This window comes from Chaetodon auriga, chromosome 18, assembly GCF_051107435.1.
Source record: "Chaetodon auriga isolate fChaAug3 chromosome 18, fChaAug3.hap1, whole genome shotgun sequence".
NCBI classification, from domain to species: Eukaryota; Metazoa; Chordata; class Actinopteri; order Chaetodontiformes; family Chaetodontidae; genus Chaetodon; species Chaetodon auriga.
In genome coordinates this window covers 991135-1005090 of record NC_135091.1, presented here as the reverse complement: position 1 = coordinate 1005090, position 13956 = coordinate 991135, and the positions used below count along the sequence as shown (strand labels likewise).

The window sequence follows — 13956 nt, the reverse complement described above, 5'->3', positions numbered from 1 at the left end:
TGTGGAGAAGAATCCCTTGAACAGCACTTTGCTATCGATGCTATCAAGACAGATTAAAAACCTTCCTTAAAGGTGATGAAACAGGGGGAACTCCCTGTAACAACAGCACCATCGTGCTTTTAAGCACTAAAGTCCAGCGCTTTGGAAAGTCACATCAGGCCTGAACCACACACTTATCTGACCACCTTACATAACTTAACGACTAGCTAAATGCCTCCTGCGGCATCTGGAGCTGCTCATTGGTCGGCTGCTGCAGAGTCAGCGCTCGTTGGACCGCAGGTTTGTAAACAAGGTGGAGAAGTGGACGAGCAGTGCTGCTCCGTCAGCGCCACAGCCGAGGGGCCACTGAGCGAGTCATTCCACCCCCAGACTGCTCCGCTGGGGCCCTTCCAGTGACTACCTGGGCAGCTCCCAGGTGTGACTGTGTGTTCAGTGTGTGTGTGTGTGTGTGTGTGTGTGTGTGTGGAGCAAGTCTAAAAATAAAGGTTGGAAAAAAAACTCTTAAATGTGCGCAGTGGAGAGCAGCACACCTGCAGACAGGGCAAGAATAAATCTCCAGAAGTGCTGAGGTGAAACGTATTTCTCATGCTGGAAAAGGTCCAGATGGAAAACATCCACAGGTCAGAGTTTGTTATTACCTGCAGCTTTTTGGTAAAGCGGGAGAACATGTAGGAGACACACTCTGCGATGGCTCCGGTCTGCTGGAGCAGCAGGAGGCCTTTAGGAGTGGCGGCAAAGTTCAGCAGGCTGTCCAGCAGCGTCTCCTCCCAGATGAGCCTGTCGGCGAGGGGAGAGACGGAGAGACGTCAGCTCGTCTCACAGGAGGACAATGGAGGAAAACGTGCAGCTGGTCAAGGTGTTAGCCGCCTCAGGCGCTCGGCACCGTGTCTGTTGTTCAGTGTGAGGTGGACTCGTCACAGTCAGGCAGAAAATGGTTATTTCTGAGCCGTCTGAATGAGCTCTGCTGTGTCAGTGGACAATAACACTCATTAGCTTCAATCATCTACGTCTCCTGATGATCACGTCACAGCTTAAAGTCGGTCAGGCTTCATCTGGACATTTAAGAACGACTGCACACAAGATGCATGAGGTCAGTCTGCTGGTGTCCCTCTGGCAGTGAAAGATAATGTCTGAACCAGTTTCACCTGTGTTCCTGTAACTTCTGTGGCTTAAGTTCCCTCCTTCCAGCTCAACATGCAGCACTGAGAGGGCTGATGAGGGGTGAGTTATCAGAAAACACTCTGCAGCCTTTAAAACAAGTGGATCTTGATTATGAGTGACTTAATGCTCGATGGGATCTGCATGCAGCTGCACTTCAGTCCAGGGAGATTTGTCACTGCTCAGCGACGGGAGGCCGCTCCATGTGGCGCTGTCAGCGGGAGATTAATGGCGGTATCAACTAAGTCCAAACTGATTTTATGGTCTCCTGGCAATCATTGCACACACTGCTCCTGAACCCTAATTCAGGTTATAATGACATGGAAGGCTGTTATTGCTAGATATCAATTCTGTATTGGTGATTCATTCCTGCTGTCACTGAGCTGTTTTCAATGCACAGACAGACGAAGCTACAGGTGTTTATATCGGTCTTTGCAGGGTCGCATGAAGACACATTAAAAGGTGTTGGTATGCTTGGAAGCTTACGGTCGTATTCTATAACAAGCTCGCTGCCCGAGGCCGCTGGACGATGGCTCTGTGTCTGTTTGAGAGTGTGTGCGTGTGTGTAGCCTCACATGTTCTGCAGCTCCTGGGTGGACGCTCCTGCAGCGGCTCCAGGTACCGGGGTGGGAATCCTTTCTGACAAGGAGCTGGTCTGGAAATAAAGGAGAGAATATCATTTTTTACTGTGTGTGTGTGTGTGTGTGTGTGTGTGTGTGTGTGTGTGTGTGTGTGTGTGTGTGCGTGTCCGTGTGTGAGTGATGGATCTTATTCACATCGTGCTCGTTGAACAGTGGGAGGCTCCATTAACCCTGACGTCTACAATTGGCCTTTTATGTTTGGTCTTAAAATCTATAATTGATAATTTCATTATGTAAAAGTGATCATTCTTCTTACTTCGCCTTGAAAACGACCCTAAATCTGAGCAGAACAAACCTGTTTTTGAAAACGTGCCGAGCCCTCGGGGGTCGACCTACGCGGTGCACGTTCACCAAACGGTCTGTGCTGAAAACAGGCTGAATTCACTCGTTAACACTTTATGAAGCGTCACTCTCGTCCATCAAACCTTGAACCGGTGACTTTCATTCCACCTGTGAACTCGTTAAAATCAGGATTCTGTGAAGCGTCTCTGCGCCTGCAGTCAGACAGGCCGCGTCTAAACCTTGATGAATATTTAAAAGGTCTGCTGGATTTGATCTCTCCTCTCACGTCACGTTACAGTTTTAACTTTATTTCACTCCTCAGTGTTTTTCTGCTGTTTGAGCCTTCTGTTGCTTTTATTGTCATTTGGTTTGTTAGCGTGCTCAGAAAGCTGCTGCAGAAACATGAATTATTCTCATTACGGCTGTGCCGCCGTCTGTTTCTGGTGGGTGGACTGAGTTGCGGTCACACTATGCAACACTTCAGTATCAGAGGTGAGTCCAGCACTCAGTACGGGACATGCTGACAGGTGTATGACAGTGCAGAACGATAATTAATATTTAACACGCTGGGTGAAATCAGGAGGAAGTGAGTGTAGAAATGTCTCGCAGGTTAATTTTTGACGTGAATGTTTGAGATAACGAAGAGGAAAGAATGTGAATATGCTCTATTTCCAGAAAACTACAGCTGAGACATCAATGAAGCGGCACGTCGCTGCTCGTCCTTCGCCTCCTCGACCTGCACTGCAGCAGGACGTGGTTTTGGTTTTGCATTCAGCTGCGTCTGTTTTTGTTTTTGGTTCACACTCTCTCGCTGAAGGTGCTCGTTGAAGCCGGACTCCGATCAGCAAACCACGCAGCAGTGCTGATTCTTGCTGCAGTGACTGAATAAAGAGAGAAGCGAATGAAACACGACAGCAGAAGCCCGACATCGCCAGACCAGCCCGCAAATGTGAATTATCATCTTTATTAGCATCTGCCAGAGCAAATGAAACACGAGCCTGCAGATCCGTCAAGCAGTCCGCTTCAAGACCGGGTCTCATGTCATGCATTTAGAGAGTCTGCCTGCAATAAACAACCAATCCCCCCCAGCAACGCCGATATTAAACTGCTTTCTAATGTGCTAAATAATGTGGTTTTTAATACATTTGCTGTTGTAGCACTTAACCCACACACTGAGAAATGGCGTGCAGGTACCTTTTTCCACGCAGCAGCGATGGCCTTGTGCAGGCCGTAGGGTCGCAGGACCTGCAGACCCTCACAGGTGTTGTACATCTGCCTGCAGACGAAGATGAAGGCTCCACACAACGAGCGGGACGGGTCGGGCTGGCTGAGCCATGACGGCTCTTCATCCAGCAGCCTGAGGGTGAACTGCACGATGATGTGAGCGGCAAAGGTTCTGCAGAGGAGGAGGAGGCACACAAAGAGGAAACCGCTGACTAAAGAGTGGATCTCATGTTCGTGGTGAGAAATCATGACGTGCATCAGGTGAGAGGGAACAGGAGACTTTGTTTATGTTGGCAAAGTTCTGCTTTAAATCCTCTCCTTCCCTGTTTTCATTCAACACGTTCTCATACATTTGTCGTCGTTTTGTACCTCAGTTTCCATCTTTGATTGACAGGAAACACGGTGATTGAAGTCCTCAGTGCTCTTTTACACGCTCACTTTTACAACATGTGTCTCAGAGGATCAGTGTCTGACTGAAGCAGTCAACAGCAGGATCAGCCTCGGTGAACGAACGACTGCTAATTCAAAACAACAGCCTGTAGTTTGAGTTCGGGCCGACTGACCCGGGTCCCGGACCGGTCAGGGTCAGCCAATTAAAGCCGAATAGAAAACTAAGCACGGCCCTCCGAGCGACCGTGAGCGTCTTTAATAAAACAGAGTTTTGGAGTTGGAGTAGATCAAAGATGGCAGTGAGTGACAAAGCAGCAGCGTCCTCGGGTCTAATCTGCTCTCTGTGGAAGAAGACCAGGATTTGTTATGCAAATTCAACTTTACGCTGAAGCCTCCTTCCTGAGACGGAAAAATCTAATTTATTCACGGCCATGAAAGACACAAAGTGACACCGTGTGTTTAATCATAATTCAATCACGCCGTCTCACCTCTCACTGTGGGCTACGACCTGATTCTTCTCGTATAAGAAGAGCGCTAATCCTCTGTCGGTGTTGGCGATGCGAGCCAGAACATCAGCGATGAGAGTCAGCGTTGCTGCAGGAGATTTTAATTTCGCCTGCAAACCGAAGAGAATAAACAGACAAAAAGCAGCCGGCTGGCTGAGAAACGAGCAGACTCCCAGGAGGGACCAACACATATTAAATATTGAAATAACATCATTAACTCTGACAGTGAGGGAACAAAGAAAAAGCTATTAGAGTTTCATAAGTGACGCTTCCACAACTTCAGTTTTGACAAAAAGTGTCCTGCTGAGAAACACGAGCTGCTGCTCTTCTGTGTCCTCCTGCCATGATTCAAAGAGACACTTCAGGCTCACACCAGGGCTTCGAATCAAGGAGTCAGAGTGATCAGCTGATCTGATCCTCTCTGACACGAACTGACCTGAGAACAGCTCCCAGTCAGTTCATTTAATGTTTAACATTGATTTCTGTAAATATCTCTTATTGTGAATCTGACGCAGCAACACGTTTCACAGACTGGGAAAGATGTGGAACGCTCCAAAAACACCTGTTTGGAACATTCCACAGGTGTGTGTGCGGGTGTTTGACCTGCCGTCTGTCCAGCAGAGCGATCACAGGAGCCAGCAGCGTCTCGATCACAGGCGTCTGGTGGAGACACTCTGCAGCACACTCCGTCCTCTCGCACAGCGTCCACAGCACCTCCATCGCCAGCGCGCTGGGTGACAGCGAGTCTGAACACACCAGCGGGAAAAACAGCAGTTTTACAACACATTTAGCTGAGTTACACGCAGGATATTTGATCTTATTGGCTTCATTTTATTGGCTTTATTGTTCTTTTGTCATTTTTTCTGCCTCATCTGGTTTAAAACTTTCCTTTCTTGCCCCACATTCATGATGACATGAGATGAAATCTGTCATGATGCTTGTTCTCCTGCTTGGATCTGTGCATTGTTAGCATGTTAGCATGTCAGCGCAGGCCAGGACCCGGGTTCATACAGGGGTCTGCGATGCTGTGAGGTGCAGTCACAGACAGAGGAAGATAACTCCTCACCTTGGCTCAAGCACCGCACATCATATAAAATCCTTCTACTTTCACTCACATTTATTCTGCTTTATATTTCTACTGCATCAGGAGTGATCGGACTTTTTACCTTGAAGCTTTTACATGAGGCCTGACACGCTGTGATGGGTCAAACTGCTCCACAGTTTGTAAAGTATTTAAAATCCCTCCAGCATTAAGATGCTGCTCAGACATCAGCGACAATAAAACAAAACTACAGAGCACATAATGAAGCTCCTCAGCGGGGCTCCACCTGTGACACTTTCAGGACATTTTGCTGATAAAACCTCTGCAGTTTCACTTCAATCAAGTGTTGGATGCAGGATGTTTTTTTCTCTGCTGTAGTATTTCTACATAAGTGCATCCCATTATTGAATTTTCACTTAAATATCACCTAATGGAGCTTCAAATTAAAACACCCTCCAGCCGAGACAGACTCTCTCTCACATTCTGCACGATGCAGCATCAGGATAAAACTCTGACGAGCGGCGCAGGTGATCATCAGACTGCAGGTGAAATGTCTGTATAAATCTACAACTTGCTCAACTCGACTCCCTGCAGCAGACGATTCTCTGTCAAAGTCAAGGCAGGCGACTCTATTGATCAGTGACAGGAAGGCTGCCGCAGTGATTCATGAGAACGGATGGTGCAATAACGCTGGTCATCCAGGGAACAGCCCCGCCCCACTACAAGGTTAAGAGATAAAATATATGGTCTGTTATGGCTCTCAGGGAGGGCCACGGTGTTCCTCCAGCCCCTGACTCCAGACCAGCCCGGTGACGTCGTCTGTATCAGTGTGTGACTGTGCGGCGCCCCACCTGTGTGTGAGGGGCCACTGTGTGAAGGTGTGGGGCGTTGGTACACGATGTTAATCAGGATGATGACCAGGTCTGTCAGGCTGACTGCATCTGAAACACACACGCACACGCACACACACACACCTGTTTCAGACTCCACATCCACATCATCATCATCATCATCATCACAGCCGATCATTCAAACAGCTTTAACAGCCCATCAATCGTTTAAGTCATTCATGAAGCAGAAATGTCAAACTCTTGCTCTGAAAAGAGAAGATCTGCTGCTCTTCTCAGTTAAATATCAAAATCCAACCACTGTCTGGATTTGTTGTTTGTTTTTATTGGACAAAACAATAGTTCCACTCTGAACGATTAATATTTTAATCATTGAAATAAATGATGATGAACTCCTGGGTTCAGCTCAGTTCAGAGTTTTTATGTCCTACATCTTCATTTTCCTCTTCAATGAAACATTCTGACAGAAAGTAATGAACATGGTGAGTTCATTAATGGTCGCAGCACTAATCCATAAGCACATACTTCATCATATAATGTGAGTGTGATACACAGAATGTGAGACGTGTCGGGAAGGACGGATGGTCTGTCGGTCTGCGGGGATGATGGACTTCACTCTCTGTCTGAGACATGACTGAAAACAAATGTCTTTGAACTGGAGTCATTAGCGTGAAGCGTGTGACGTGACTGGAATCCCGGTGCCTGAACGCTGCTCTAAATGTAAAATAATACGACGATGAATCACATTTCAGTTTCTTTAAACTGGCTGTGAGAGAGAGAGCGCTGGAGGGATGAAGCATTATGAACATCGATCATCACCAGGCACGACCAGGATAAAACAAATAACCAACGACGAATAATGACTCATCTGAAACATCTCAATCAAACCATCAAACGGACAATGGACGGACACATTATGACACATACGGAGGAGAAACTGATGTTGGAGGTGAAGCTCATCAATAGGCCTCCGCCGTGAGCGCGGGCCGTACGATCAATAACAACAGCTTTAATGTCTGATCCGGTTTCCTCCAGACGGACTAAGAGACGAATGATTCAATCAAAGTCATTTAGGGCAATGACAGCAGACTGAGAGTGATCCGGCTGCTGTCACTCCCGTCATTATGCCTTTATCAGTGATTGAAACGAGGGGGGGGGGAGCAGCACCATGAACACACACATTCCTACCTGAGATTATCTGCCATAAAGATTATTCTGCTGTATTATCACTGATCAAACAACCCATTTTTCCCTTGAAGTCCACCACTAACAGCCAGCAGCCATTAGCTTAGCACAAAGACTGAAAACAGAGGGAAACAGCTAGCCTGGCTCTGCCTGAGGACGACGTCGTGTGATATCTTCTTTGTTTAATTTCTACAAAAACTAAAGTGGAGAAACAATTCAGCATTTCACAGGAGGGTGTGTGCTGGACGATTTCTTGGCCATGATTGGCCGAAAGACTCCGGGAAGTTACAGCTCCTCACCAGGAAATAATCTGGAACATAACGCACCCATAAAACGACAAAGCGTTGTTTTAACAATTCACACAGCATCACCATGAGTGAGTTTTAGAGGTGCTGGCAGTCAGAAACATGTCCAGTCATCAACACTCCACCAGTCAAACTCTGCCCTGCTTTTAGTGAAACAACCAAGAAGTTAAATATGATCAATAAAAACAGTTTACAGTCTCATGTTGTACCTTTGTGCTTCCTCACTTTGATGGGAAAGAGCTTCCTCCCATTGGTGTAGATGAGGAGTTTCCCCAGGACACACAGCGAGTGGACGAAGAGGACATATTCCAGCTCCTGTCCTGTGTAGACGCTCCTCTGAGCCGAACCTGGAACAGTCAGAAGATAGCTGGAATCACCACCTCCAGCAGGCAGCAGTGAAGAGTTTCATTGAAGGTGTTCAGTGTGTTTGCTGGTGAAATGGAGTTCTCTCTGCATTCACGTCTGGTGACCTTTGACCTTTTGTACATAACGTGTCATCATTTTATCCTCAGACATTTGAGTGAAATTTGGTCAGAATTAGCATTTGATTCTTGAGTTATGATCAAAAATTAAATGTTTCCATGAGGTCCCAGCAAAGATTTTATGATCTTTGAAGAACGTCACAGAGAGGACTGATTAGTAAAGCCTGACATGATTTCACCTGTGAAAACGAGCTTTCCGTGTTCTGACACCTGCTGCTCTGTGGTGACGCTGCGCTGGACGGACGTTTAAAGACACTTCAAAATGAAAGGCGTCAGGGGAAACCTCGCGGTGCCTCCGAGGTGCAGAGAGTCAAACAGAAGCTCGGCTCAGAGAAAGTCTTCTTCTTTGATGGAGCGTATCAGCGACGGGGGAGTCGGCATATCTCCGCTCATCCAAGACGAGGTCAAGCTGCTCCGTCTCGGCGAGCCAGCTGGCCTGCAGGAGATAACGCGCTGACATTCCCCGACGCTGCATCTCCTGCTGCATTCGCTCTCATTCACTGAATCACAGCGCACTGCGTGTGGAGCGTTTCACCATGATTGTGCAGAACTCTTCGTCACAACTGTGGGAATTTAGATCCCCAAGCAAAACAAGCAAAAACTGGACCCACGAAACACTGGAGGTCAGACACTGACGGTCATAAGGACGGCCCTGTGTGTCCTCCTCCTCGCTCAAAAGTCCACCTTCAAAGACATCTCAGGCTCTTTTAGTGGACTTCATCCCTCACAACATCTTCCTTTGCTGCTCTTTGCTGAGAGACAGAAAAGGTTCAATAAGTCATCTGTCAGTCTTGAATCTTAGCGATCCAGACGTTTGTTGACGGGGAACCAGACTGGGCTGGACGCTCACAGCCCCCGACCCCAAATCTCCCTGTTCATGCTTGTACAGTGTGTGACATTAAGTGAGTCCCGCGTTCAGACGCATCATCTTCACCCGACTCGTACACATTCCCGTCTTTTCTGCTTTAGCTCAGTCAGTCTTTCACTGATCGTTCCAACCTTCTATCGTTCCTTTCTCTCGACGCTTCCTGCTTCATTTCTATCATCCTCATGTCTTCTTTCTGCTGCTTCCCTCTGCGTTCCTCTGTTTTAATCAGGAACAGCGTGTGCACATTAAGGAAACCGAATAAATGATGGCTGCGGAGTCGAGGTGCAAATACATTGACCACCCACAGGCTCCAGATGAAGCATTTCTTTCTCATTATCCTTCACAGTGGTTCAGCGGTGCGCTGATGTTTGGCACGCAGAGTGAAAACGGCGTTCAGATCCTCCTCACAGAGCACGAACCTGCTGAAGACATCACGACTTCATGGACTCGTTTACTTACTGGTGTTCTGCTGCTCCGCTGACCCAGGATCAGCTGTGTCACACGTGAAGCGTTCACAGGATTCGCTGTAATGGATGCACTGCTGAAGGGCTGCCACAATCTGAAGAGGTAAATCAACGCGTGTTATTGTACTTGTTGCAAACGTCTGATTGGCTGAATAAAATGACTACTTATCTCTTGTGCCAAAGCTGGATGCTGCTATACACTACAGGCCAAAAACAAGAGGCCGGAGAGTCGATGCATCCTGCTCTTATCGAAGCCCCTAATCAAGAGTTTTAAGACTAGAACGGCTGGTTTTAATCTAAATCTGAGCACTTCAGGGAATTTCAATGCAGGAGCAGTTCAGGCTTTCAGTGCTGTTTACAGTCTTATTGACATTTACTTCAGGGGAAGTTTCAGGCTGACTCCACAGTAATCCTCTCTACGGTCAGAGCAGGAACTGAGAGGGAGGTTTAAGATTAAACAGTCGATTCTTAAATGTCAAAGTGACGCACAGCTCTTGTGCCCTTTGGTCTGCACTGACCTGCACTGTGTGAATCACTCACATCCCACAAACACATGAACATGAGTAAGAATTTCACTGAAGAAACAAGTTCAACACCACCGAGCTTTTGGAGAATCTTCACCCGTCTCACCGCCTGTTTTATTCTAATTCATGCGTATATCAACATGTACACAGCAAAGGCAGAAGAACAGGAGCAAGTTCAGCTTCTCTCTGAGGCTCCAGGACGAAACCTGAAAACAACATATAGGTCATCATCTGACTCAACTGCTTTTACGTTTCGACAGGCCTGACAGAGTTTGTTTCACATTGTTTTCCTCGTTCATGTGGAGTTTTGTCTCAGCAGTGCAGCCCTTCCTGCTGCCCAAATGAGATTCTGGGTTTGGACGCTTTCTGCAGAGACTCTTCATGCTTGTTCGCTTGGTTGTTTCTTCAGGGTGCCAGACTTCTCCAGGGAACAAAGGGAGCTGGTGAGAGATATTGATTAGAGAGTGAATCACTCACCACAGACTTGTATTTTCTCTCCAGGAGTCTGAGAACCACAGTCCTGCTGTAGTATCCATGCTGAGAGAGGAGAGGTGGACAGAGCGGGAAAGACAAAGACAGAAGAGAATACATGAGACAGAGTACACTATGAACAAGAGACAAAGAGACAAAGACAATATGCTCAGAAACATCTGTCCATTTGAGACACACACCATCCACTTCTTAAACCAGGTGGCTTTAACGTCCAGTAAGGCCAGTAGGTGAACTGGTTCCAGAGCTTTCTCCGTCCCTGCTGAGGCTGAGCCTTGTTCATGGTGGAAGGACAGCAAGGAGAAGGTGCTCTCTATCACCTCCTCCATGTATCTAAAGCAGGGCAGACAGAGGACCACAACAGATGAACTGGGCGTAAACCACCATGGGATGACCCAGGCAGGAAACCATTACTGGACCTTTAAAAGCACGTCTGTCGATCACCTGAGGCAGTGAGAGCCGCCACCTGAACACATGCTGGGACAAAAACTCACTTCTCAGGATGGCGGATCCAAAAGTTCGTCACCTCCTTTTGAAAGTCGTTCATCAGTCGAATCTGTAGCAGGACAGACAGACAGACGGGGGGGCTGTGATGAGTCTGCATGGTCACACACTCCAAACACCGTCAGATAAAAAGATGCTGCACCCGTTTGAGAAGACGGCTGATCTCAGGTCTGTTGATGTCGATGGAAGCTGAGCCGGTCGGAAAGTTCGGCTTCTGAGACAGAAAACTCGACTCCACGCTTTGAGCTGCACATCAAAAGGCCAAACACACATAGAACAAACCATCTGTTAGATACGCAAGATGATAACCTTCAGACAAAACAACCAAAACTACAGAGTCTGCAAGGCCAGGAAACACAAGCAGCGTTTTCACTTCATCTGAAGCTGCAAATAAAGAGCAGCTGCTCGTTCAAAGTGAACAGTGAGTTAGTTAACAGATGAAAAACACTTTTCAGTTCACATCGGTGCTGACAAACGCACCACCTACCCAAACTGGTGTAGATCTCTCGTGTCACGTTCAGCGGAGAAGAGGAGAAGCTTTTAGCAAAGAACTGCAGAACGTTATCCTGATGGAGGTAGAGAGACACACAGGTCGATTAACTGAATGTACCTTTGTACAGGACCGATTGCTGCATGTTTTACAGAGTCCAGACTGGTCTAGAAACAGGGCTGTGCAGGACGGAGCGGGTGAGGCTGCTCAGGACTCACGCTGAGGTCGGGGTCGGTCAGAGCGGCACAGAGGTTCTCACGGATGCTGCTCCAGCTCTCACAGCTCAGCACATCAGAGGGTGGAGCACAGCAGAGGGCCTGAAGAGCCTCCCAACGCACCTGCACACAGATTTACGTCACTTATGAATAACTGTTCATCACAGTCACATCTACGGCAGCGCTTCAGTGAGCCTTTCTACCTCTTTGGGTCTGCTGGAGTCAAGCTTCTCAGCCAAAGCTTGCAGCTGCTCTTGTCTGATGAATGCGTAACTCTGGAGAGGAAAATGGAGATGAAACAAAGATTATTATGATGCACCACAAATCAAACTTCAGAGCTCCACTGTCTGATGGCGCCACCAGATGGTTCAGGATCACTGGGTGGATCTACAGTCATTCTGCTGAAGAAAAGAAGAGCAGCTGTGCTCAACGCCGTCCACAGACGTCAGAGACTTCAGATACAATGTTGGAGCTTCAAAGGAGTCACCAACAATAATGTAAAAAGGACAGTAAATCCCTAAAATGTGACCATGAATCGGCCTCAGAGCGTCTCCACTGTGTCGGTGACCTGGTTGAAGGAGGAGTCGCTGTCGGAGCAGTTGTCAGTGTACTGGCTGTTGGACTGACTGTGCTGCTTCTCTCGGTGCATCTCCTCCTTCCTCATCTGGTCCTCTTCAAATTTGTTGATTAAGGACTCCACCGCCGTAATCATGGAGTTTTTCAAGGTCTGCATCATCTGCTGGTACCTGTCACAGGAAGAAGTACATCAGTGTAAACCGCAAAGACCACCCTACCAAAATAAAAGATAAAACTCTTCTATAACCTAAATTTGGGGGTACGGTTGGTTTGGAAAGACAGACAACAAACATCTCACAAATGCACATTTCTGACATCTCTGAAAAACAAGAATGCATACATCCCAATACCCCTGTTTCTCTCCATATGTATAAATTAAAGGGCACCAAATGGACATGGATACCTGATCTGGAATATAATATTATAGAGACACTTTGTTCCACAAAATGTCACGATTATCTGTGAAATTACTCCAGTAGAAGAGCTGATGGGCACTCAGAGATTAGAGCCCACTCACTCAGCTGAGTCTCTGGTCTTTCGGGTGACGGCGTGGATCAGGGTGTCGTGACCTGAACCTATCGCATGCTGTCCATCTCCTCTGGTCAAGTTCTTGGTCTCGTCTTCCACCACCTTCCCCAGCGAGCTCTCCACGTGCTGACGGAGGTACTTCACAAACTCATAACTGCAAAGAGAGCATTGACAGAATCATTTAATAGACCTGTTGTATACCGACGGCGTGACGGTCAACAGAGACCTGTAAAAGGTGGACACGTTTTGTCTTCGCTAAAAGGGGAACAGCTGCACACTGTGTATGCTGGCAGGTAGCCGTCCTGTGACACAGAGGCTGATATTACAAATACAAGGTGGCACTGGTACACCTCGACATGTCAGCGGTTCATGATGAAACTGAACAAACGGTGGCAGAAACACAGTTTCCTTTTTGTTTCCATCACATGAATCTCGCAGACGTACTTGTGGAAGTTCTTGTCGGTCTCCTCCAGGTGAAGGAGGATCTCTTCAGCACATTCGGTCGACGGAGCTCTAGAGATCCTGTCGTTGATGCTTCTCAGAAGCTGCTTGAGCAGAGACTGCAGCTCCACCTCGTCTTCAGAGGACAGCTGAGACATCTCTGCAGCTGGTCTTGACGGATAAATACAGCTTAGAAAGGAGACATCGCCTTCAAATAAAGACAAGGACAGAGCTGAGGTCCATTCATTTGACATCAGTGTCTATGTCCAGCGCGGGGACGTGAACACAGACACGTTTCGTCTTTGTCTTTGTCAGCATCAGTCACTCAAGTGTCAATCAGCTCATCACCAACACGTGTGACGGTCAAACAGGTGTTTTTCATGCTGAACAAAAGGTATTTCATGAGAGACGGCGGACACAGCTGTCTTCTCACAGACATATGAATAAAACTCAAACAGCTATAATTAATTACTGTGCGTTGGACACCCAAACGGACTACATGATGTTTTTACCTTGAATCCAAAACCAGCTAATCGCTTGTTAGCTTCACGCTGCTAATAGCACCAATGTAACAGCTAGCTAAAAACAAAGCTAGCTTATTTTACCTGAATGCGTCGCTAAACGAACAAACGCGGCACAAACCAACCACCCGACCAAAAACACATCGCAGTCAGTATATTTAAAACCAGCCACCTTGTGTCTGGACCTGTGAAGCTTTTCATCCAGGCAGCATTTTGGAAGAACTTGCCAGGGACAGCCGCGTCTCTATGGAAACGTCCACTTAGCGTGAACTG

At 47.4% G+C, this 13956-nt stretch overlaps 1 protein-coding gene across 4 annotated transcripts in view; it reads right to left on the bottom strand.

Moving 5' to 3' along the window:
- tbc1d32 (TBC1 domain family, member 32) overlaps nt 1–13937 on the bottom strand; it is a 50176-nt gene extending 36239 nt beyond the window's left edge. Inside the window, exons 1-19 of one of the 4 annotated variants that reach the window (XM_076756074.1) lie at nt 13856–13937; nt 13166–13351; nt 12711–12875; nt 12186–12363; nt 11821–11892; nt 11621–11740; nt 11400–11478; nt 11055–11158; nt 10903–10964; nt 10591–10741; nt 10397–10456; nt 9391–9490; nt 7791–7928; nt 6095–6184; nt 4805–4947; nt 4184–4311; nt 3276–3477; nt 1734–1813; nt 639–777 (exon numbers count right to left, since the gene is read on the bottom strand). In XM_076756074.1, the coding sequence (XP_076612189.1) occupies nt 639–777; nt 1734–1813; nt 3276–3477; nt 4184–4311; nt 4805–4947; nt 6095–6184; nt 7791–7928; nt 9391–9490; nt 10397–10456; nt 10591–10741; nt 10903–10964; nt 11055–11158; nt 11400–11478; nt 11621–11740; nt 11821–11892; nt 12186–12363; nt 12711–12875; nt 13166–13351; nt 13856–13884 (2226 nt within the window). In that variant the 5' untranslated portion in view covers nt 13885–13937. Of the gene's footprint in view, nt 1–638; nt 778–1733; nt 1814–3275; nt 3478–4183; nt 4312–4804; nt 4948–6094; nt 6185–7790; nt 7929–9390; nt 9491–10396; nt 10457–10590; nt 10742–10902; nt 10965–11054; nt 11159–11399; nt 11479–11620; nt 11741–11820; nt 11893–12185; nt 12364–12710; nt 12876–13165 lie in introns of all 4 variants that reach the window. The other 3 variants (XM_076756076.1, XM_076756073.1, XM_076756075.1) reach the window with 3 other exon arrangements.
- Nucleotides 13938–13956: the final 19 nt, after the last annotated feature.